Source organism: Apaloderma vittatum, unplaced genomic scaffold (assembly GCF_000703405.1).
Source record: "Apaloderma vittatum isolate BGI_N311 unplaced genomic scaffold, ASM70340v1 scaffold1799, whole genome shotgun sequence".
NCBI lineage: Eukaryota > Metazoa > Chordata > Aves > Trogoniformes > Trogonidae > Apaloderma > Apaloderma vittatum.
Window position 1 is genome coordinate 80437 of NW_009733339.1, and position 26800 is coordinate 107236.

Below are 26800 nucleotides of genomic sequence, written 5' to 3' on the forward strand. Positions count from 1 at the left end.
CATCTGTGAAAATGGAATATACTGAAAGGTACAAAAATTCACTGTGCCATACCACTTAAACAAAAAAAAATGATGCTTCCTGTATTACCATGGAAGCAGCAGCAGCAGCAGGTGGTCTTTATTGCTAAGAAATGGAAGAAACCCTGGAGGAAAGCTGAGCCATTCGTTCAGCCTCCAGCTGAAGTCAGAGCACTCCAGTGTTCTTGGTTTTGGTACTTGTGTGTTTGCTTAAGTAAGGTTATTGAATATGGGCATATTACTGAAGAACAGTAGAAATGTTCTGATTTTGACTGCATCAAGCATTGCGCTTCATTTCTAAAAGTGACCTCGCATTTCTTATTTGACCAAATTGTGGTGAAGAGGTCCATTAAAAGCAAGAGGCAGATGTTGTCTCTCTCTGCAGCCCTACGGGATTGCTTCCTGAAAACCACTGCTGCTGTTTTCTGCTTGAGCCGCAACTGCCCCAACGGCAGGCACTTGTCTGGCAATTCTTAGCAAGTGGCTTCTTTCCATACTGTTTTACTGCAACTCAGCAGTTGTTCTTTAATATTTAACAATGGTAATGAATGTAAATGTTTTATTTCAAAGGTGTCCTTGAATGGCCGTTTTGGACAAAACTCGTTGTGGTGGCCATTGGATTCACGGGGGGCCTGGTCTTCATGTACGTGCAGTGTAAGGTTTATGTCCAGCTGTGGCGCAGGTTGAAAGCCTACAACAGAGTGATCTTTGTTCAGAACTGCCCAGATACCACCAAAAAAATGGAGGAGAAGAACTCTTCGTGCAGTCAGACTTCGGACGTCAAGGACGCAGTGGTGGTGCCAGTAGCACAGACAGGTACAAACTCTCAGCCGGCAGCTGAAGAAACGACATCCGAGGTCGTGCCAGTTTGACAGAGACAGCGTTGTTTCTTCCTTGCAGAGTAAGCCGTAGTGTTTTCTACACTACTAATGCTAAAGGAGAGTAGAAATGACTGTGCTTTTTTTTTTCAGGTAAAAAAAAAAAAAAATCACAAAAAACCAACCAAACAAAAAAATCCACACACAAAATACAAAACCCTACAAGGAAAATGGATCCAGCGAAGCAACTTGTTACTTGTTGTACGGAATGTGACTGTTCGTGAAGTAGTTTCTCAACTAGTCAGCAAGTGTAGTGAAAGTGAAAATGTAGAAAGTGCAATAGAGAACAGGTTTAACAGACAATGCCAAACTAATGTGACAAGAGTACATTTTTTTTTTTTTGTTTTGTTTTTTTTAAACTGTGTGGCTGGGAAAGTAGAAATAGGCCTGACGTCATCATTCTGTTTACAGAAAAAAAACCCCTTTTATGTGTTTACTACTAAAAGTTGCATTTGCTATTTATCTCCTTAAAAGATACATTTCAAAAGGGTGCTGATCAGGTTCTAGGCATTAACTGAAGTATAAAGAGCTGTATCACAGCACTCACTCTCTAAGCCTCATATGCAGGCAACACACGCTCCCGCGACTGCAGTGGCACCTGAATGTTTGGGCAGCTGTGTCAGCTAAGGACATCTGAAACATTTGAAGGTCAGCATTGCTTTTAAATATGCCTGAATTTCTGAAAAGTAAGCAACCCCAACCAGTATAAACTCATGTCTCCATAAGCTATGGAGATTTTCTTTTAAAGTATAGAAGTCAGCAAAATAAGTACAGCAAGGAGAGAATGTGTAGATAGGCATCTAGAAGAGCAGCTCAGCTGTTTATTTTACTTTGTAACAGTGAATTAGACAAAAATTGGATACACAAAATTCTGAGAACTATGAGTGAAAATAATGCAGTTCACTGCAGAGTCACACAAAAGTAAATTATTATCAAAGGTCTGAGAAAGGACAACACATAGGGAGGATGGAAGCCATTTTGTGTTTTATTTTTTTAAGATTCATGATACAGAAAGGTTAGACGTAAGCTAATATATCTACGTATCTTAAGTGAGCATTAGGTTTTATCTCCTTGTTCTGAAAATTAGTTTTTATCTTCCTGACTGAAAAAATAAATCAATGGTTTCCCTCTGTACAGGTAAACTTGAGGTGTTAGAGATTCAACAGTTGAGTTGTTAACTTCGTGTTTTGAGCATTCTCATATAAAAATGAAGTGTGAATAGCATTAAAGGGTGCAATAGAAAAATGAATGTAGATATAATACTGTGTCCAGCAGGGTGGATTATATATAATGAACCAGTTTTGTGATTCACTTCTCATACCTGTGATGTTTACCAGCAGGACACAACAGCAAGTATTGACTTGGTGTAGTTTATGTACTGGCGTTGACAAGTCTGGGGCTTGAGCATTATGTATGTTTTTTTAAAAATAAAAGTTAAAAGTTCTCTTTTGATCTTGTATTTAGGTAAAGGAGGATAAGCAAACAAGCAAATAAAGAACAGAGTAAAGAGAATAGGAGAGCACAGGTTTATTCAAAGGGGGAAATCTGCCACAATCACAAGTGAACTAGACATCTACAGAAGCCTCACAGTTTCTAATAGTATATTTCCTCTTTACACACTCAAATATCTGCAGTTAAATAACAGAATCATCCCATTCTTGCAAATATCCAGGGTGCTGGGCCTAAGATGTATTCGAGTTTATGTATTAGTCATTGCTTTGTGAATGTGTTTACTGGCTTAAGGCTCAGGGAATACTGGACAGTATGAGCAAGAAATGTGTCTTTTATCAGACCATTATGTTCTTCAGCACTGGAATTGCTCATGTAATTTGGCTGTGACTAAGTGACTGTCAGCTGGCCAGATAGGACACAAAATCTTGGTGCTTGAACAGGCCCTAAATACATATTAGTATTTGCTCTAAGTTATTTCAGGTAAGATTAATGTTTAACTTTTTTCACATCATGACAAGCACTTTTCATACGTAATAACTTTCCAATTATAACAACTGCAAATTGGAATTGTAGCAGCTTCTCATTTGAGATGACATACAAAAGTAACCAAATCATTTCTGTGTTTGTTTCAGAAGGTCTTCAGAAAACAATGACAGTACTAAGGAATGCCTCATCACTGCATATTAGAGATAGGCAGTCTGCAAAGGCATGGGTGTCAGAAAGCGTAAATCTCATATCTGAAGTTAGACACTTAAAATTACTAGCTGCATCTAAATGTTTGGAATGATGTTTGTAACAAAACCTATGATTCATAGAAAAACTGACTGACAAGAAACATCATTATGGAAGACAACAGCTTTCTGAAATAATCAGGAAGTTTCTTACTAAGTGACAGTGACCCTGCTTTTTTAGCCAGCTTGTTCTTTGACTTAGTGTAACATCATGGCCTCATTTTACTGGAGATGAATTCACATTGTTTTCTTCTTGAACAAGTACAAAACTCAACTCAAAATAGCTGAGGCTTCTGAGAGCAAATCTGTAGCACCCAAGTAGGTTAGTGTACATTTTTAAAAGTACACTGAGGAGTCAGCAACAGAATAGACAACTTGGAAAACATTACACTATCAACTTCAAAAAACACTATTTTGGCACTCAACTACATGCGCAACTGAGCTTAGAGTTAGTTAAATGTAAGAGTAGAGAAAGACTTCAGTTGAAATTCCTCCTCTCCCTTTGAAATATTAGTTTGGACAGCAGAAAAAGGAGACAGACAATGATAAAAGTCAGCAGCAAGAGAGATTCCAGCATGCTCAAAGCAGTCTTTAAACTTTTAAAGCATTACAATATTAGCCCATGCATCCCCTTCTCTTCTTAAGTGTACTGGATACTCTAGAGCTTTCAGGGATTTCATGCAGGATTGGAATTTGTTTCTGAAGCAGGGTGCAAGGAGCTATTCACACCAACATGCCTTGGACACAGGTCTGCATGAAGAAGGAAGGTGCGCTAATACAGACACTAGGCAGCTGCTTATCAGCCAGTCCTTCTTCGTTCCCATACAAAGCACAATTCCTCTGTATTAACTTAATAACCACAGAGTTCTATCCTGCAAAAACAGCATACTGAAAAGTTTTAAGATGCATTCTAAGACTTTGTAGCGAAAATGATGTATCAAAGGAAGATCAGACTGCCTGTGTACCCACAGTGGTTTACCCCCAAGGGCAGAACTTGGCTGCCATAACCAAGAGCAGCTTAACAGGCAATCTGGTTTAAGCAAAGTTTTAATGAAGGTAGGTAGAAGTAATCTGGTGTCGGATCAGATCTGGAATTTTAACCAAGATACTCCTAATCTGTGAACATGCACATTTCTTCTCCTGTTTTGAGTTACAAGCATTATAAAGTTTATTTTAAAGTGGCATAAACATCCACTTTTGACAAGCATTACAAAGATTCTCAACTAGTTCAACTGTGCCATTCACACACTGCTCCGTCTGAAGGCAGTGTTTATTTTTGTTGTGTAGAAAAAAAACAGTAATTCCCCATCACCACAACAAATTGTTTATAATTGCTACTGATGCAATGAAACTTACACTATGATGAAAATATTTTACTGTGTATAATATTTGGAACTACAACTTTGTGTTACTTGTTTAACTCCCTCTCTTTTGCAAAAGAAAAACTGTTATGTTTTTGTGGGTGAATGTGTACTGAAAAGACAGAAGGTAAGAGGAACAAAAGTAATATATCTGCTTATTGTTGTGAAAAAAAAATGTATTTGTATTAAACAAATGACCCAAATCACTGTAGTATTCTACATTTGTCACTTTGTAATATAGAGCTGAACACAAACTGGTAAGCAGGAGAGGTGAACAACATACTCGGCTGCGTACACTTCACAGAATCACAGCATGTTACGGGCTGGAAGGAACCTCAGAAGGTCATCTAGTCCAGCTCCCCCGCCAGAGCAGGATCACCTACAGTAGATCACAAAGGAACGCGTCCAGGTGGGTTTTGAATGTCTCCAGAGAAGGAGACTCCACAACCTCCCTGGGCAGCCTGTGCCAGTGCTCTGTCACCCTCACAGTGAAAAAGTTTTTCCTAATATTTTTGCGGAACCTTCTATGTTCCAGCTTGAACCCATTGCCCCTTGTCCTGTCATTGGACTTCGCCAAAAAGACCCTGGCTCTGTCCTCCCAACACTCCCCCTTGACATATTTATAAACACTAATGAGGTCACCCCTCAGCCTCCTCTTCTCCAAGCTAAAGAGACCCAGCTCCTTCAGCCTTTCCTCAGAAGGGAGATGTTCCACTCCCTTAATCACTCCCTTAATCCACTCCCTTCATAGTGATAAACCTGGCAGCGCAGAAGTGGCTGGTTTTGGGTACCACAGCTTGCCAGAATGCTCAGGAAAACACCTCACAGTACAAAACATTTGAAAATAACTATGGCTATTTAACTTGAAAGAACTCTCAAAAAGCAACTGGTTTTAAATCCTCGGCAAAATGAACAACTAGTACTGGGTTTCTATGGCAGTAGGATAAGAGGAAGAAAAATTCCTAAGGAGAGCAGGGATTTGAAATGAATTGTTTGTTATATAGGATTGTGCAATGTCCAACACGAGAAAGTTTTAAAGATGATTTAGACAAACAGTTGAATGGTTCAGAGCTAATCCCACCCTAGACTGTCAGAATAGACCATGTTCCCTTTTTTATTATTTTCAACTTTGCAGAGATTTCCTCCTTTTCCAAAACCCCTAAAGAGAAATGCTTTTAATGAGTCTTCGAAAAAATTACATTTCCTACAGCCATGGCCAACAGACTGTTCACTTTATAAAAGCTGCCTTAACTAGCTTACCATGTAAATCAAAGATGGAGTCACAAATCCCTGCAAGATACAACACAAACAACATAAGCAAAGAAATTCTAGTAACAAAGATAAATTCATTCCCATTTATTAGCACACGTAAAAATAGAGCTGGAGAGTGCAGGCCCCACACAAACTCACTCTTTTATTAGGTGCAAATACTTATGACTAACTGAATCACAGAACTTCCTTTTTTTTTTAAACAACTCAAAAGGTAACCTATATGAAAATACAATAATCAGCACTATTACAAATAAAAACCAAAGATGACAGATCACAGCAATTTTCAAGTGTGTTAACTAATTTAGGTCCTATTTTAGCAACAGACAACCCCTCTTAAAAGCCTCATGGGAAACTGTCCAGCCTGTATGATGCAAAGGATAAATCTTTCTTATTTCTTTAGTTGTCTGGTTCAATAAATGGCATGAGTTGTTTTTTTTTTTTTTTTTCTTCAGGACTATCATATAGTTATAATGCCTATTTGAAGAAATAAGGCTGCAATGAAGTGTGGATCATTACATATGCACATGCATATGACTGGGGACATGGCAAACAGTATGTTCCAGGAAATTTAATAATGGTTCACAAATAGCATAGAAGTGAAAAGTAAAGCAGCAAGATTTAGACTGGTTATACTGAAATAAACTCAAAAAAGAACAACAAGCAATCAGCACAATTTTAATGGTGCTCAGAAGTAAGACTGCTACTTACATGGCCATGAAGAATGCAGTGAAGGCTTTAGTGAATCTTCTTCAAGTGCCCCTTCTGCTGGTCCATTTGAAGAGCTAGAGGAAAACGAAGAAGTATGGGTAAGAATTTTTGGCGAGTTCATGTCCTAGCAACAGCACTGTCACTTTATAAATTTTCAAAGCAGTATGTTTCTGTCTTGGTTGACGACGTGTGAACTTGGGTATCAGCTGGCATTAGTAGAATGCTGCCACCTTTCTGTATTTCTTTAGAAAATGTATCTGGTTTTAGAGTAATGCTGGCATTTTGGTCTAATAATTTAGATTAAAGTTTAAATTGTTTTATTTTTCCATTTGTAACAGGTAACCAGATCCATATTAAATTCTTCCTCATAGCACAACTTGACAGTATTTGCAATAGAAGCAGTTAGGGAACCTGATTGCAGGACCACTACACTGTCTTCTACCATCAGCTTATTTTTAAAAGTTTCATTATAGGAACTCTGTATAGGCTCTTGCCAGCTGTATTTAAGGCAACAGCTTAAACTGCATAAATCACAACATCTCATTAGCAATTTTCTTACCTTCATAAAACTTCTGTTGGGGAAGAACATCTGGAAGTCAATTACAATGAATTTTTACTCTTGAAAGAGCTAGAAGATAGAAATATTATGTATGCATTGTTTCATACCAAGACTGACCAAACAGGAAAATTTGACATAATTCTGTAGTGCAGGCATTACTTTGCCCTTTTACTTGAAAACTAAGCCCAGAGAATTCCTTAAGCAGAGAAGTTCCTTCTGCTGAGAAAAAAACAGTAACATCCTTTTTTACTACTCTCATACCTACCAGGTGTCTAGCAAAAAAAGCTTTTTAAAAGTTGGACTTCAACATACGCATTTTTGGATCTGAGACTTTGTCCTCACATAAGACAGTGTCATTACAGAGATGAGTAAATACACTATTGCCATCAAAGACAAAAAAAAACCCAAACCACACATAAGATATCCTTTAGCTACTTTTAACTCTCCTTTAAATAAGATACCATTGAACTACTTATGAATGGTTCAGAAAATGGTTCATATATGTTGTCTTTTTGACTTGTTGCCTCCTACTGCACATACTGGAGTCCCATACAGATCAACACATACTTCAGTAGAGGAAAAAAAAAAATTACAATCTTGAGGATCCAAGTGCTTCACTGTATGCTTGTTTCTCCACATCCTGAACGTTAGAAGTCTCATCCCTTTAGAACCAACATTGTGGGGCAGAGTGGAAAGCCATGGTGAACTGTTCCATTAATTCAATGTTATTTCCAACACTAAAGAACTGTAAATTGATTAATTCACTACATACAACCAGCCTCAAGAAAGATACTTGTGTTTTTTTTAAAATCATACTGCTACTGGAATTAAAGTCTGCTGTTATTTTCCAGCTGAGACCATCAATTCAATGTAAAAAGTTCACACAAAAACTACTCTTTCTTCATTACTTATGCAGTAGGTCAAAAAGGTGGTTTAAAAGCCAGCTAAATAAGCAGTAAATATATGGACTTCAAGAGAGAAAATTCACAAATTCAACACAGTCCAAACTGTAAACATGTTCAAGTGTGAGTAATACAGGTTAAAAAAGAATTCACTTCAAATAATTGACTGTCACATCAACCACACAAGAAATAATTACTGTTTTATAATGCCTTATTAATGAATTGTTTCAAGGAATACAGAACATCTCATTCTTCATAATTTGCATGACTATCTTTAATAGAGCATTCACCAGCCTAATATACCATCATTACTGTGACACCTCCTAGTTACCTTACTGCTCATTTTCCTTCTGTATTTTATCCAATTTGATGGGAAAGTGACTTTTTCTGCAATGTTTCTTTTTACAATTTCAAAGCTTGTCAGATGTTGTGTATACAAGCAAAAATCTCCTCAAAGCAGAATCCTTCAAAGCACTAAACAAACACTTATAGGGCTTTAGTTCAGACGAACTACCCTGGCTCTCACCTTCACCAAAGTTTAACATCGAGTTTTATAAATCAGAACAAGCTGAATTCCACAACACAGCTCAATTTAACACAGTTAAAAGAAAAAAAAAATAAAAATCAAAGGCCTACCCTGAACTTCAGCTCAGGTATTTTTAAGACAAACACAAAAGCATCCTGGGCTGCACCAAGAGCAGCGTGGTCACCAGGTTGCTCGCTTGGCACAGGAGCACTGTGTGTCGGGCAGCACAGGACTTTGGCCGATGAGGCCTGTTGCTGCTCTCCACAAAACTGAGAAAAGTTACCGTTTAGAAGAGTACCTGCTGTTTATATCTTTTCTGGGTAAGGGCTAAGATGTAACGATTCCCCACCAGAAAGTATTTCTAACAGGTGTCTGAATTCTGACTACTCTGCGACCAGGGAAGAGGTACTCAATTAGCCTGATTTTCAAGATACAAACTAAAATTGCTTTGTCAGCTCAGGAGCCTGCATCCTAGAGAGAAGGTAAGGTATGACAACGATGGACACAATTCAGATTTTAAGTATTTATTTATATTAAAAAACATCCAATAATATACAGCTTTACCCAGTAATATACTGTTTACCATAGCCAGAGAGTGAGCTCATAAAAAATGCAACTAGCAAAGTCTTTGCAAATAAAGTTAGAATTTATTCTTGTTTCCAGTGATAACTAAAATAGGTTTCTTAAAATTCCCTTGAGCTGTTTCAGCTCCTGAATCAGCTGGTACTCATTAGGCCACTTCTTCTGCTTTATCCACTGCTTCTTTAGGTTCTACATCTGCCACCTCAGGGTGACTGCAGGCAGCATCCCTAGCTGAGAGCTTTTTCATCTTGATGTTTGGCAGTTTCTTCAGATCACCATCCCATTCTCTTAAAGGAAAAGTAATGAAAAACAATTACCCATAGACATAGGAAGAAGGAATGGCAGAGTTAGTTTCGCTTTTCTTCAGAATATGCAAACTCATGAGGCCGCCTTTCTAAATTATACTGTAGGTCCCATTGCAGTGTGAGTAAGTAACAATGTTTTCACCTGATTTTGTATGCTACAACGGCTGTAATTTCTCTCTGAAGAATTGAGTACTTTCAGATTTGACATTCTGAACAAAAAGTACATGATTCACTTTATTGCCACACATTATGTGTACTCTCGGTTACTTTCAGCCACCTGCTTTTAGGTTTGACACACTAAACTTCCAGTCTTGTAAGCAATGGAAAAGCAGTTTGAACTAGAGTCTCTTCATCCTGATGCTAAATTTGCAGAGCTAGTATCACATGTAGATAAAGTCCTTCATTATGATTAATGGTACCTGTTAACATCTTGTATGACTCACTTCAAGGGGACACAAAATGTTAGCAAACATTAATTAACATAAGTATGTTATTTCAAAAGGCTGCATGAAGGAGGAAGGGTTCATTTAAATACCACCAGTCAGATCCAGTACTCAATTAACAGAATGCTTTCTTCATTATAGTAAGTGTACTTCATAGATAATTTTTCTCAAGGGCAAAGGCAACATTTTCCAATTACGAGACACATGGTTTTGCTCTACCAAAGTAACAAAACAACATCACTTCCATCAGATGTCCCAGTACAAAAAATTAATTGTGTATTTATAAACTCAGCAGTCAGAGGCCTGTCTCGCCTTTGAGATTTCTGGCTTTGTTCCAACACCCTATTAAGTATGACTTCTAGCTACTTACCACCCTTAGGAGTCAGTAGTATATAATTTGTAATTCTTTTACGTTTCTTTGTTTCCTTTCAAGGGTCTCATTTCATAGAGCTGTCAGCAAGAATGTTCATTCAATCCATTACCAAGGCAGCACCAAGTTCCACAGCTCCCAGATCTTTTAACTGGATGCGAGTCATCAATTTGCTCACAATTTTCAACTAGTCTGTACACACAAACACTGCTGTGCTACAGCAGCTGGATCTTAGAAAACATGACTAAGAACTTAGTGCTGGTTTAGTTACTCAGTGGCAAGTTCTGACTATAAATAACTTAGGTCACTACGCTGTACAACTACAATTACCACCTGAAATCTCGATTCAGTTAAGAACACAGTGTTATTCCAATATCAATACCTTGTCTGCTTTTTCAAATGGCAAATTCCTTGTCAGTTTTACATAAATTCTTTTAAGAAAAAAGACATACAACATGTCAAATTCAGAAATACTGTTTTGCATAACCAGATTAGTAGTGATAATAAAAAGAACTTACCTGAAAAATTTAAGATGCTTTCTGTTCATAATGTCTGGGATTTCTAATGGGAATGAAATTAAATTCTATTAAATGTGCTACATTATTCAAGGGAGTCTCATTTCAAAGACAGAAATGTGAGCTAAAGTGCTGAACACATTATTTCAGAGAGTAAAAGACCAGGAAAATGAGAATGAGGATTCATATTAGAAAGTTTCTAGACCAATATATAAACAGAAAGACCTCTCACTGCTAAAGGAAACAACGTGAACTGATATCTGTGAATTGTTCTCAAATTCAAATGTACCAGTTACTAAAAAATCCAATTCTCACAAATCACAAAAAGAAGGTGCTTCATTTTTCTCTAAACTGACACAACTGAGATATAGCAAAATTTGAAGGAAATGAAGTTTCCCTTTAAAAATAGCCCAGTGAAGAAACCAGGACAATAATTAATTTATTGTTTGTTTTAAAAACATAACTAGCATCCTCAACCAAGATTAAGGTCTGGTTATGCTATTTTTTAACAGACACTCACTCAGCCATGCAATAAAATGACAATTTTGCTTTGTAGAACTTACTACAAACATACACAACACACAAAAGTTAAAGTAAGAAAGCTCAGTTTCAAATCTGACCTAAATATGTAGGCCTTACTCTAAATTAATGAGTACTAAGTGACCCGTAAGTATCCCCATGTGTTTCCTTGTCTAGTCGAGAGGGGGTGTCCCTGCCCACGACAGGGAGGTTGGCTGGAAGGGACCTTAGAGATCATTTAATCCTAGGCCATTCTATGATTCTATGATTTTGAAATGTTTTTGGAAAAAAAATTTTTAAAGCACTTAAGTCACCACTGCAAGCAAGACAGGTCAGCAGTAGTGGTAGCATAGTAACTCTGATAATCCAGGAAAACATAACAAACAAATGCACTTTGTAAAATTTACAGTGCAGTAACATATGAGTGTGTGTGTGTTGTTAAAACATATACACTGGAAAGAGTACAGTAAGATGCCAGTGTTTAAATAAAACACATTCTTGAACTTTGGAGTATAAGGCTACTTCCCTCCACCCGCAATAACACAGCCTGAGAGCAAAGAAACAGCTATTTGATAACAATTAGTCACACTCCAAAGACATTATAGTTTCCATTGTTAAAAACTTGTTCTATAAACCACTCAATACAGTGAAACCAGCATTCTGTGGTCGCTGAAATGCCCGTTAAATACTGCAGTAAATGCAATGTAATTTTATGTAGACTGTTGGCAGCCGTCTCCTCTCAGGAGCTGATGTTCCTCTCAGTTGAACAGAAACAAACATCAATAGCTGTAATATGACTGAAAATTTTCAGTCTTCCCCACTAACAGAAATAAGTGACATATACTCATGACAAATTCTTATTACCTTTGGTAGTAAAATAGAAGGCAAACATCATGTACAGAGACCTATGGAACAAAGAATCTTTTTTTTTTCTTTTTTTCCTCCTGGAGCAGCCAAAACGTTCCTACTAAGTGTGTAGTTTATAAACTCAGGCAGAATTTTACCTTGGATGCCCATGCTGCTTTGCCTCGAGTCACTGTCATTCTTCTCTTGGTCAGCCCTAAAGTATTGCAAGTGGCCCATGTTTAACATCTTTGTTTATAAAATTATAGAGATTTATGCCTTAGGAGTCTTAAAATTTTTGCACAGTATAAAATACCTCATTACTGTCTCTGAACTGCACATACTTCACAGTCAGCAGGCTTCCCAACAAGGAAGACACTTGTTACCTCTGTCATATTAAATCTACTTTATTATTTTAGCTCTTAAAAATGTGACAACTCACCAACTTCTTACACGATCCTTGCGCAAACCCTAAACACATAGCTCTGCCTTTGTGCATCTATCAAATTTTCCAAGCCCTATGGTAATAAATCAGATCATGCACTGAATGCAGGATTATAAATTACATGAATGAAAGACGATTATACCTGTCACTTATCTTTGTAGTCTTTACTATTCAGAAAAGTATTCCTTCCTTTCACACTGGGTTATGAAGTTACCAAGTAAAGAACAGTAATACATGCAAAATGCTTTGGTAACAATTACACTGTTTTCTGTAGCCTGGTTCTTGATAATTAGACATGGTGATACTGCTCACAGCTGAGCAAGGCAAAGAAACCTTTACCTAATCCTTTTTCTGCTGCCGATTCCTTGGTTCTGATAAACATCGATGACAGACAGGGCCCAACTATGCATTGAAACAAAGTCACGGTCCCTCTTGCTTTCCTTGCAGTCCCTTGAAACTGCACTCTTGGCAGCACAGGACCAAACGCTGAAACATCCTAGCCCCCTCCAAGAAGAAAATTCTTCCTTTCTCTCGGGAATTTTACAAGGAACAATGCCTACTCAGTTTACTTCTAGGACAGACCTTCCTGATGTAAACAGCAAGTTTGAGAGAAGTGGCATCATGTTAATTTGGGCCAATGGCTCCAGAAATATGCTGAGTCTTGGATTTGTTTCTTCTGTCAAAAGCACTGATCCAGAAAACACCTCAGTGTTATTCTCTGACAAACCTGGATTAATGACAAGACTTTCAATGAAGCCCTTTCAATTCTTTGGAAAGGACTTAATGGCTTTTATTAATTTATACAGGACTTTGGAGAAAGATAATATTCTAATTTTTATATAGCCTGTCACCCAGGACTCACCAATGTCACAAGAACGTAGGCAGTCTAAAAGGGGGACATTCAGTGACAAACCAAGACTTGGCACTGGATCGATCTTTACTGCTTTGGCAGTGGCATAATTTTAAGTTATGTTTACACAGGTCTTTGCATCACGTTATACAATACAGGTCACAAAGCTGCCAGACTAGGAACCCAATTAGAAACTCTAGTCCCATGTGTATAGAAATAAAGCAACTATATACTGTACAGTAACTCATGGTTTTTATATTATAGTGGAAAACCACAGTAGTACTGTAGGTTGCCCAGAGAGGTGGTGGAAGCCCCATCCCTGGAAGTTTTTAAGGCCAGGCTGGATGCAGCTCTGAGCAACCTGATCTAGTGGGTGATGTCCCTGCCCATGGCAGGGGGGTTGGAACTAGGTGATCTTTCAGGTCCCCTCCAACCCAGACAATTCCATGATTCTATGATTTTCAGAATAGTAGCACTTGTCTTAGATGTATCTGCTTAGCAGGCACCACTGTCATAGTTTTTGCTTACACTTGTGAATTTCTTAGTTTGCTTTAGAAATAAGTCACGGGAGCATGCTTTTCTGAACTAAAGACAGAAAAAGTGGGAGACAGAGAAATATGGCAAAGGAGTAGTGGAAAAGAAATTAAGACAGTATTTTAGGGAGCAGGTATTGTCTGGCATTTCCAAGACGAAGTATTCAGCAGCCTACGTGTTATAATAGAAGAGCAGTGAAAAGTTTAAGTTAACATTTTTTTCATGTAGACAGTTTTTTTTTCCCATCTTTCTCTGAGAAAAAACAAACAGCATGTTAGCTCTCCAACTTTGTCACAAAGATGTTAGTTCTTAACCCTAAGTGACTGAGCTTAATTTACAACACAGAACCTGCAGAAAGTCAGCACCTTTCCAACTGTTTGGATGGAGAAGTGCTGGACCAGATTCCTTCAAAGTTCTCATACACATCAGAACTAAAAAAGCTTCTGAGGTGCAGGTGTAACTGATCTTGCCTCTGTACGCAGGCTTGAACGCGAGGGCTTCTAAAGCGTAACTGGAGAAAAGGGGATAGAGGAGCCAGTCCTGGTGTGAGACTGCGCTTCTACAGCCATATCCCACAGCTGCATGACAATCTGCTGAGATGTTTTGTTTCCTTCTAGAAGAATGCTGTTAATAAAAATTCTGCGTAGCAGTAACCACTTTTCCCTCTGCAAACAGAGATTTGCACAAGAGATTTACCTAAATCCCCCACGGACTGAAATGTCAGTGCTCTGTGCATACATCACCTCCACTAGAACCGTCATACAGACAAACACTCAAGTCAGTCCAAAGGATGATACTGGGGCCCAAAGTTAAAAAAGGAAAGGATGCTCTTTAGACAAAGAACCATTCAGTTACTCAAAAATGATCGTTACAGAAAACAGCAGCCAACAAACAATACAGTAGTTACACTAGCAGACACAGGGAAATGACACAATTTTCATTTGAATTAAATCAACTTCCTTATAACCTGAAGTTTCAAGAATTAACTAATAAAACTGGTACATCTAGCTTTAAAGGCCATTTTCTCCAAGTTATGAGAAAACATGCAAGGCAATTCGAAGCAAATTATCAAAAACATATGATGTTAAGATGAAATAATTATGATGCTTTTCAACTGACAGCATCCTAACACTTGAGTTCCAAGGACATATCCTGTATATACCTAGATTTTTCTTCAATAGCTTTGCTATAAACATCTAAGACCAGATTAAAGCAAAACAAAACAACCCCCCCACACACAAATGACAATGTCAGGAAGAAAACTGCAGTAAAATTAATGTAGATACATTTAAGGAGTAAGGAAATGACAGGAGGCTGCTAAAAAAACCTCAGCAACCCCACAGACAGACTGAATGTCCCCTGCACAGGCACTGGGTTATTTTTTAAAAAAAGATTAAAATTTATTATGCTTTTGGATATGTACCACTTCTGTAAACAGCCAATAAAGAGCAATTCATTTTTCATTGACATGTATCTGAGATGGATAGATAGGGCACCAAATTTTAGGAGACCTTCCTAAACGTAAACGATTCACATCACGTAGTCTCTTCACGGCAAATGCACATGCACACTAGAAATAACAGAGTTCAATAAGGGGGGGCGGGAAACCACAACAAATACTAAGTCATTTTTAAAAGCTTCATTCACTACAGCTTCTAGGGATAATAATGAGCTAGAGCATAAAAGCACAATTTTCAGCTAATTTCCATTTATCCCCAATCTCTAATTACAGTATTTAGCGGCAACTATTTTCTCTGAATGAATACCATGCTAGACAGAGAGTCAAACCTGCAGCAGCTGTGGTAACAAATAATGAATAATTTGAGACTGTATTTAGTATCTGAAGTTGCACCATGCTCTCTGAATGCTTTACTTACTAATACTATAATCACCTCAAATTTTGCCTGGAATAATCCTGTATTCTTCTCTATTTTTATGCTGTGCTTGTGCATTTGACATCTTTCCATCTACCTACTCCGATCGTTATTTTCTGTCAGCATACTGCAGTAAGGAAAAAAGGAAGAACTAAAATTTAAAAGCAAAACCAAAAAGGAGACTTTCTACAAATTGTCTATTTGATGACAGTCATCGTATCTATTTTCCCATGTGTTTTTTCCCCTCATTTCCAAGAAAGCAAAGATTACGCATGGAGTCATACAGATATTCCTGAATTCCTCTGCCACTGCAAGTTGTGAAAGTCCTAAGTAACACTAGCAACATTTTAAACCCATCATTTTCTTTATTAGAACAATATAAATAGGAGGGGAAAGGGGAACATGACACACAACCCAAACCTTGCTGTGCTTTTTATCCCAGCCATGGAACAATGCAGATTTTTTTGTCTTCCATGAGATACTGCCACTGTTAGAAGAACTGAATGTGTTTCAGTAATACTTTAGCATTAAAGCCAAGTTCAATGAACTGCAACATGCTTGTTAAAGCAAAATACATAATTTACACTATTTTATACTTGACTCTCCTCAGAATAACTCTTTGGTTTTTATACTTTGATTATCCCTTTCTCCTTTATTTCACATTACTGCTGCTTCCCTCCAGCCTAGTTCCAGTTATCAAATTTTCAGTGTTTTACTTCTCTCTCTCGCATGCAGCTTGCATCTGTGTCCTAGTTCCAAAACAAAAAAATACTTTGAAAAACAGTGTGTTTCTTCTTAAAGATGACCATGCACCTGAAGAAGAAATTTTCAGCTCTAATGCTTATGTTGTGGCTTTCACACATGACTGCTCCACAGAACATTTCATTAAATAATCTGCTGGCTTTGACAGCTACCCCAAAAAAAGATAAATGGTTATAAAAACATCAACGAGAATATCTAGCATTACGATTTTACTCAAACTTGTGATAATGGCCAAGGTGAATGTTTACAAACCTCACAACTGCTTTCAACTAAGTTCTTATGTATAGAATTTTTTATTTTAGATCTCTGAAGTTTTTGTGGGTTTATGATTAAGAAGTTAATTGTTCGTGTCTTCACACACACAGAGCGCTTTTAATCCCTCCACGACCATCTCCAGTAAGTCAAAGAATAGAGAATAACTCACACACTTAAGAACAAGAGGAAAAATGTGTTGTTCCTCTTGTAGGTTATCATTTACACCTGTGGAATAGAGCCTGTAGGGTAGATGTGTCAGAATAGCCCAGGATTTCTTCCCATAATACCTACATTTTAATAGGAAAACTCCAGAAATGCTGTAATCATTCTCCCACATAAAATACATCTCAACCCTAGTGGTACGAATGGTCTCTTTCTGAAGATGTTTCACGCCCACGAGATCAGATGCTTTGGTGCTCTTCAAGTTCATGAACTCTAAAGTCCACTCTCTCATGATACTGGAATTTGCTGAAGTCCCTCACATCACTGGTTCACCTCAGTGGAAGGGGGCAAGTCAAGCCAGTTTTCTCCCTAACAGTAGGTTTATGTATTATCAAAAGAATGTTAGAGAAAGTTGTCTATAAAGATGTCATTGGCACAACAAGTCCAGAATATCAAAGGACATCTAAAACACAATTAATTTGTAGAGAAAGTCATGCTGGCTATTCCGCACATAAGCTAATAAAGTCCTCATGTCATTGCATGTTAAAACATGCACACCTGCTGGAACGTCCTTTTAAGATTAAAAATACCTTGTATACAACAAAGGTCCAAGCAAGCTGGTGAACGGAATTTCTATTTGAAACAGATGCATTAAACCTCATTTTATTTTCAAAAATATATTATATATGCCTGCATTGAAGAGGCTGTACTAGCAAATATGCACAAACAAGCAAAGCAGTAAAGAGGAAATATATGAGTGAGATCTCCACCATCTTTTCTCTCCTTTACTTCACCCTGCCCCTCCTCCAAAACTCCTCTGTGAGGTATAAATACCTGGCAGTTAGTTAATTCTTTTAAAGAGAAAAACAAAGATAATGCCTAGAAATTTCATTATGATTCTAGCCTTGTGAGGAGAGGAGAAGGTGGGACCATAGAACTATTTCTAGTGCTTTCACGTACCCATTCCATAACCTTCATAGAGTTGCCTTTCACGCTCTATGGTCTGCTTGATGACAGTTTCTCGTGAGCCGTGCTGCCTTCCTTGTCTACCTTTAATGCTGTTTTGTAATTCAATCTGCTCCAATTCAGCATTGAATCGACACATGTAACTGAAAGAAAGAAAATGTATATATTTTATGCTAGATGCAGTCAGGCAAAACTTTTGCAAAACAAGATTACTTTGATAATCTAAAAAGTTCTTTTACTAATTGTATGTTTTCTAAATTAGAGATGTTTATTAGATTTGAACTATTAATTTAATCTTCAAGTGGAAGCTCCATTTAGAACTCCATTTGAATCACCTGCAGCTTCCAAAAGAGTAGGTTATTTTTATTTGTCCTTTTTTTCAAAACAAAAACAACCCCAAAAAACTACGTTTGCATAAAACAAAGCTCCTACATTATTATAATTCACCTGCTGTGGAAGACCAGAGTTAAACCTGAGTATTCCTAAACTTTTAATTGCTGAATTTCAGCACTTCAATCATAATTTTTAAAGTAAAGTTCTTCTTTGGCACGTGTTCTACATTCTCTCACAAACACCCAAGCCAAATGCAAAAAATCAGCTTTTATTGCCTTTACAATATCCCTGGCATTGATTAGCAGTTTACAGGTTCCATGAACAGTGTAGGAAATATATCAAAGCTTCTGAAAGGAAACTGATCTAGTACACCTGTGTAAAAATACACATATACTACTACTGTCCCAAGCCATTTAGAGTCCTCCGCACACTATGAAAGCAGAGATACAGTTAAAACAGCAAACAAGACAGTTTACTTCAGTAACTTGTGTGAATATTTACATCTTTCAATATATAATTAACTTCAATCACAACAAAATCAACTACTTGATATTATTAAAAGAAATATATAAAAAGTCCTCCTCCAAGTCACCTATCACCTCTTTACAGATCTTAATTAAGAACGTTATGTTAAAAGACAAATCAAGCTTTTCAATCCCGTTTTTAACACCAGTCTTACTTTTCGATTAGTTCACCAGCTTCCTTCTTTGTGTATTCAATTTTACTGGGGTCAAGGTGACTTTGAAACCATTGCAATTTTTCTCCTACAAGAACAAACTTATCATTAATAATTACACCATCACTGTAGCAGCAACAAAGATTAAAGTTCTTCAAAATTTTTGAAATATCCCGCACATTTTTAAGATTCTGAATGGCAGCATAGACTCACTGATATTATGTGTACCAGGTATGAAGGCACATGTAAAAGAAACATCCTCACAGCATTTCAGATCTATTTTGTATCTTCCTTAGAGAAAAAAAGACATTACACTTTGTTTTACTGGGGGGGCGGTTAGCTCAGTGGTTTGAGCGCGGTCCTGGCAACAAAGACCAACACCGAGGTCGTGGGTTCGATTCCCGCTCAGTCCCCATGTGTTGCCTGGTCTAGTTGAGAGGTGGCGTCCCTGCCCATGACAGGGAGGCCGGACTAGATGATCTCTAAGGTCCCTTCCAGCCTAGGCCATTCTATGATTCTATGAAATTTAAAATATCGCTGAATCAATAGCTTAAGAGGGAAACTTAGGAAGGTCCCAAGGGGATAAAAAAAAATGTAAAAAACACAACACAATGGCTGAGGAAGAGTTCCGATTACTACAATTTTAAAACAGATTAAATTGAAAAGATGCAGTGTCAATCATATGTAAGAGAAAAATATTCCTGGTTGCATCTCAAAGCTTTGAATTTATTTGCTAACACAATTGTGTCTGCTAACCTATATAATCTTCCTCTTCTACAAGCAATTTAAAATAGCACAGAGACAAGTACAATAAATCCATGTATAAAACAGACATTTGGTCTGCACTGTCCTCTTGTCATGTACAATTGACTAAAGATTAGGCTATTATAGAATCACAGAATGTTAGGCGTTTGAAGGGACCTTGAAAGATTACCTAGTCCAAGCACTCTGCCAGAGCAGAATACTCAGCCCCAAATTCAATCCTGTATACAGAATCACAGAATGTTTTGGGATTGAAGAGATCTTTAAAGGCCATCTAGCTCAATGCCCTTGCAGTGAGCAGGGACACGTTTAACTAGAGCAGGTTGCTCAGAGCCCCATCAAGCCTGACCTTGAGTGTTTCCAGGGATGGGGCTTCTATCACCTCTCTGGGCAACCTGTTCCTGTGTTTCACCACCCGGATTGTAAAAAAATTCTTCCTTACAACCAGCCTAAATCTACCCTCTGCTCTAGTTTAAAACTGTTGCCCCTTGTCCTATCACTACAGGCCCTTGTAAACAGCCCCTCCTCAGTTCTCTTGCAGACCCTCTTCAGGTACTGGAAGGCTGCTACAAGGTCTTCTACTTGAGCAAACGTGTCAGGTATTTTAGCATTTCAACAAAGTCTATTTTAAGATTAGAGTCAGATTATAGAGAAAGAAACTCTAACGGAAGTATTTATAAAGTTGGCAAAACTTTAAAAGCTATGCTAAAAAGCTGAATACTGTATTTGAGTAATAAAAGTTTCCGCTCACCAATGATACTCAAACGCAAAGCTTTGTCAGTCTTCAACCTAGCAGAGAAAACAGGTATGTTAGCCAGGAATGAGCACCGTGCAAATAACCACCTTCACTTGTTTTCTTTTTTCTGGAGTCACAATGAAACTCAAGGTAAAATTTCAATTAGAAATCCAGAACTATGTAAATGTTATTCTGCTTTATTTAAAAAAAAAAATATATACTTTTCGGTAAAACTTCTATCTCAAATTTGTCCAGTTTACCTATTAAGTTACACAGTTATTGGAAAACTTAGGACGCAAAACTTTTCTCAGAGCACAGCAAAAGGATCTTCTAGCAAGACCTGCACTGTAATAATTTCACTAAGAATTTCTAGAACAAAAGATTTCACTGCACTGCATCCTTGCAAACCAAGCATACAATGTGAAAAATACCATTCTACTATCAAATAAACTTGTAATGATTAAAGTTTGTGTTTAGTGAACAGTAAAAGTTAATGTATTAAGGAAAAAAACTAGTAACTTTCTAAAAAAATCATGGAAAAAAAAAAAATCAATCTTGAAGTATTTTTAACTCCACCTCAACCTCTGGCAGGATACTTCAAACATTCTGCATTCTGTGGCATGTGTACACAATTCAGTTTGGAATTAATTCCTGTCCTACTGAGTAGTTCTCAGAAAACATAAGTTTCCTAACAGGTAATACAGTGCCTCATGCATTTTCTGTCCTGAGGTGCTCAAATTCAGTCTGCAGCAATGAATGCTGCTGAATGTCATTTTATTTCCAGAAAGAAAAATAACATACTGTTGCCATAAGTATGAAATTAGTCACTGGAAAAAAAAATCTTAGCCATGCAAGTTCAGTGTATATTTCCAAGGACTTCCAATAAAATTGACTTTTTTATTATTATTATTTAGTAAGAAAACTGATAAAAGACAAAGAAAACCATACAGGATACCATTGACAAAGAGCACTAATGCCAAAATTCAACACAGTCCAAAGCTAATGTGCTCCTTCATTAAATTCCTTGTACTTTTTTGTACTTGTACTACACATTCTTTTGACTATAGGATTTAATGAGCATTTTAGAGTTAGCTAAAGTAACTCAAAGCATGAAGTCTGTCATCTGTCACAAAAATTCGAATCAAAAGAATCATCCCTACTTTCTAGAGCCAAACATACTTGTGGCACTTGGCCACAAATGTACATTATTAAAATAAATATTAGCTTTTTCAAGAAGCATTTCATCCTCTGAAGACCTTCTAAAAGCCACATAAAAGCAAATGCACAGCATGTGTGCGCTGCTAAGAATTCCACTAAGGCATTCAAGAAAAGCCTTTTTACTTCTATAGATACTCCAGCATCTGGGATAAGCACTCTTAATGCAAAGGGTTTGAGTTTTATCATACCTGTCAAAAACCCACCAAGCTGGTCGATTAATTAAAAGCTTTTAGTGTTTAAAGTAAAATTACTCTGTTCCTGTGGGTTAAAGGACAGACCTGGATGAGACTATGTGAAAAAGAAAGGAAAAAGGAGTTAGACTGGAAGTCAGCTTTAAAACTTGGCTGTAGAAGACAACTTCAATAAAAACTGCGGTAGGTATGACAGCAAGGTGTTCTGAAAGGTAAGTGATGAAGGAAAGGACACCTATTCCACGCAGTGGAACTCCACACGAGCAGTCCCTACTGTGAACCTTGCAGGGCAACGCAGCCAGCTGAGCACGTCTGCAAAGGGTTGCCATGGAGAAAACTACGATGCCATCTAGAAAAGCTGCCTGTTTAGAATCATAAATCATGTCAAGTATCTATGCCTTAAAACACTACAAATTACCACCTGTACGCATTGCTAGACCCTTTATTCATCAAGGCAATGAAGCATATAACAAGGATTTTTTTCTGGAAGAAAAACCTTCTGTCTCTAGGTGTACACAACTTGCTTCAGTATTATAAATAATGAATGACAGCATCAAATGTTGTCTTATCGTGTTTTTCGTAAAAACCTCACCTCAGCAAGTGCTAGAAGACAACAGCATTAGTCGGGAGGCTAATCGAGTAAGGTAAGTCAAAGAAAGTTCTTCTCGTCTTCCACAAGTAACCTCTTTTGCTCAAGGGTGAGGGATGAAATCTTGTGGCAGGCTTTTGCTTTTTAATGATTTTCTCCTCCTCCTGCCTCCCAAAAATCACCTGCTTAGGCACTGATTATTGATAAAGATGATTAGTGGTTTTCTTAATGTTTCCTAGGTATTTAGAAGGTTAAAGCCCTCATGCTCCATCAGCATGTCTTTATCTCAGGTACTGTCTTCAACTGTTCTACTATAACACTAACAATGAATAAATATTTGCCAAATTTGGTTACCATTTCAGTATTTTTCCCCCTAATATTCACACATACAAATGCCACCTATGGCTCTGAGAACTAAGTTAAGCTCTTTCATTAAGAAAAAAGAATCATGGTTGACGGGACATATTTCCTTGTCTCCTGTTTCAGGGCTAGTGAGATCTAGTTATTGGTTTAGGACCCAGAACCGCAAGATACAGAAATCTTTACTACAAATAGATCACTCTGCTATCACAACACACTTTGGGCAGTCCATACTAACACAAGACTTTTGGTGGAACTGTTTCCCTATCCGAAAGGCAGAGTTACATCCTTTACCACTAGCCTAGAGGCCTCACACTTGAACCAGTAGGGGGGCTTAGAAAAGAAAAGGCAGAAATCAAGAAAGAGAGCCTGAAGAAACAGGTGGCAACCTACACTGTGTAATCTTAAACTGAGCTTCTCTCTACGGAGCATCTCTGCTGTGTGAGGCCTAAAAAGCTTAACCATCAACATCCTAAAAGCCTAAGGGGAAGGACAGTAATCTATATCCTTTCATCTTAGAGTTGCTCCCTATTAAGCACTTTTGCTTGGTGAAGGCATTAGGCATCATTGATTCCCCATAAGAATTCAGGAAAAACCACCTACTCTATCATTAAGCTGCTTGAAGCTCACCTTTTATTAGCTTGCTTGACTGCCAATATTTGTTTTTCATAAAATGGTGCTTTTTCCCTCAGGTAATCCACGACACATACCAAAAGTCAGTCTGCTTGTTTCACTTGGAAGGATTCTGTTGCCACGACTAGTTCCTTTTCCCACACTTCAGAACAAAAGAAGGCTAACCATACTTCTGTAAAGACCACTGTCCCCTAAACAGATTAAAAACTTAATTTATAAAGTTCCAAATATCTTTATAAAGAAAGGCTGAAATAACATGGTAGACTTATATGCGTTAGCAAAAGCAGTTGAACTAAACTTAAATCCTCCAAAAAAAATCTTTCAGAGAGGATTAACCTGTCATTGTGCACAAGGGAAACTGCTGTAGCCCAAATAAAACACGAGGAGCATTTAGCTGTCTTCAGCCACACCCAGTGGCAACAGGTGCTAGGAGATGGAAGGAAAATGCTACATCAACTGTTCACATACTGGTAGTCAAGACAAGGTGTTACTTGCAAAGCACAGGAAGTAAACTCCCTAGATGATCTCTAAGGTCCCTTCCAGCCTATGCCATTCTATGATTCTATACCCTCAATTCACCCTTGAGTAACTTTCTCTAGCATGGAGAAGCTAACTGCTGTTCAACCCAACAAACCCATATTTTTAGTGCTGCAATTATTGGTGCAGTTTAAAAAAAAAATAAAGAAAAAATTAACGTGGTTGAACTGAGAGCTGCGTTCCATGATGTATTAACTGGAGCATCTTCTGTAAAACTACAACCATGAAGGCAAGGGCAGATAAAAGGCTGGTATCGTCATGTGCTGAGCTATGAGACAACCTACTCTGGCAAGCACAAACAGAAATCTACACAATAAGGACAAGGCATTAGAACCAACTCTCAGATGGGCAAGTCTTGAAAGTAATACATTTGGTGATAACTGCTGAAAGGAAATTTCCAATATATCAGAGAACTTATTTTTTTATCTACTACTGGGGGACCCAGAACTTTTTTTTTTTTTTTTTAAAAAATCAGACTTAAGGGTTAAGATCATCACACAAATAAGGATGAGGTGTGTTATAACTGCTTACTATCAGTGCACTTGTGGCCTTTGGTTCCTAAAACAATTCTGATTCCATATTTTGCTCTGTAGACTTCACCTGGCAATGTTAGCAATGGACTAAGAATCTGTTGTCACAGAAGCAGCTCCAGTAGCCCAAGATACCCTGACACTGCTCTGAATATCCTTTAAGCAATAAACTTCTCAGCTGTTCAGCAAAAAAAGCACCCATGTTAGGATTAAGCAATGTCACTTACATACTATGACTTGCCAAATCTAGTGGCCTTGGTAACAAAGTCTAGTCAGGAAAAAGCCAGTGCCTTTTCATTGCTTTTCATGGAAAGGATGACCTAATTACTGAAATATTAATGCAGTAAGCAGAGAAATGAATGATGCATTTGGTACTTTCTTACCATCAACAGATTACCCTGTGCAATCTCTAACATATACCTTAAAATACCTCCATGAAGGAAAGTAATTAAAGAGCAATTACACGGGAGAATACTATTTCAGTGGGAGTTCAACTTCTTGCCATTGCAACAGAAACCAAAAATAACAAGAAACATCAGCACAGGCATCTGTATCAGTATAATTCTACACACAGTCACATGATTTGTGCCACGTCATTATGAATGATCAGTAAATCACTCCACTCAGTAAGTTTTCTTATGCATGTTTTTCTTGATGGCAAAGTCAGAGATGCAAGCGCTAAGGATCAAGTATGTTTCCATTTTCTTTTGTGGGAGTTAAGGGACAAGGTAGTCAATTTAGCACTAGGAAAATAACCTACAATAAAAAATTACTTACAAACAGTATGTAAGAGAACAGAGACAAAACATGTAGCAGGAGGAAAAACTTCTTGCACATTAAGAAACAGCCCAAGCCTCAACACGTGACACTTAGAAATTCCTACAGCAGCTGTGCTACATGACAGATCTGTGCTTGCAAAGAGGCCCTTTCTAGTTAGAACAACCTCACAGCTTTGCTGCAGATAAGGTTGTACATCCAACCCCAATCACAAAATTGCACAGTCTCCGAAAAATATATTAACTGTACCAGGAGTTCCCAATTTAACACCTTTAGACACATGCTCAGCTCACATGGTCCATCCAGATACTTGTATATTTTAAGGGAAAATGCTTTAAATTTACTTTAATAACTTTCTAAACAGACAATCATAGCACATCAGCTAGCAGCCTGAATGGAGACTAACGGCTGGTCTTCTCCAGCTATCTTTTCCCTCTGTGAAACAGGGAAGTAAAATTTAAAAGCATAAAGCCAAACAGTACGAAATCACCAAAGAGGAGTTAACTATTCAGCTTTATTCAGCTTCTGCAGGAAGCCCTCTTGGTTTTCTTTTCTAGGAACTCAGCACTTCAGCAGAAGCAGCTAGACCCTAATGAGGATACTTATTAGATCCCAGAGTAAAACCAAACTAGGTGAACATGAACTCACTACCATAACACCATTCAAACTATAAAAAAATCAATAAGGAGAATCTTAACTTGTAAAGACAAGACCAAAAACCAAGTATCAAAACTACTTACTTTCTGTAAGCTGATTTCATTAATGTAAACCAGCAGTACTGAGTCATACAGGTCCTTCTTTTATCTTACGGTTCTATCAACATAACAGTCCCCTTCCATCACCACCCTCCCGCCCAAAACACAATGTATCTACTGTGGTGCTACCCTTTGGTCTGCATATAGATGCTGCACAGTCAGCTTACTTTTCCTTCTTTTCCTGTTTGTGTGCTTCCCTCGCAAGCTGCGCAGCTTTTCTGCTGTAAGGGTGGATAACTTTCTTCTCTTGCTTCCCTCCTTGGGTTTTTCGCAACTTTGGCTGAAAAGAAATCAAAGATGCTATATACTATTGAAGTTAAGTAAAACATCAAAAGTAAGACAGGAGCACACATTACAGCAAAGACTTAGAAAGTCATGCATCAGTATCTCAGAAAGCCCTTAACTTAGAGTAGCAGCTTATCAGTTCCACCAGTTAGATCTTACCCACCTCAGTAACAAACAAAACTATCTGAACATAGTACATGCTGTAACAAAACTTCTGAAGTACAGAAAATGCTGTAAAAAGAACACAACTAACTTACAGGGTGACTACTGTCAAAATTGCCATATTTTAGAACCCCACAGGTACAAAACTGAGATTACCTTTCTGTACGTTCACTGTACAAGTTCCCATTTGAGACGCTATCCGATTGCCACACCTGGGTTTCTGGCAAAGGCCATACATAATTCGTATAACACAACAACTATTTTCTTGTCCCTCCCATCAGCCCATGCCGACGCCTCACACCAGGGAGCAGAGAGAACTTTCCCTCTCTAGCCCTTCACGCAGCAGAGGGCCTACTCACAAACTCCAAAAAAAATGCTGCAACACTAGCTTAATTTATATTACTTTTCGGTCAAAAATTGTTTG

At 37.7% G+C, this 26800-nt stretch overlaps 2 protein-coding genes across 2 annotated transcripts in view; one reads left to right on the forward strand and one right to left on the reverse strand.

Annotated features, from left to right (window-relative positions):
- The window catches only part of MARCH1 (membrane-associated ring finger (C3HC4) 1, E3 ubiquitin protein ligase), a 33950-nt gene extending 33060 nt beyond the window's left edge, over positions 1–890 (forward strand). Inside the window, exon 4 of the mRNA XM_009875829.1 lies at positions 589–890. Within this exon, the coding sequence (XP_009874131.1) occupies positions 589–890 (302 nt within the window). The remainder of the gene's footprint in view (positions 1–588) is intronic.
- Positions 891–9033: 8143 nt separating this feature from the next.
- On the reverse strand, positions 9034–26209 carry TMA16 (translation machinery associated 16 homolog (S. cerevisiae); the record flags this gene model as incomplete). The annotated part of the gene is made up of 6 exons (XM_009875830.1): positions 9034–9276; positions 10626–10668; positions 17827–17975; positions 18845–18929; positions 20355–20392; positions 26097–26209. Coding segments are annotated over 6 exons (567 nt in total), but the record flags the coding sequence as incomplete, so codon positions are not given.
- Positions 26210–26800: the final 591 nt, after the last annotated feature.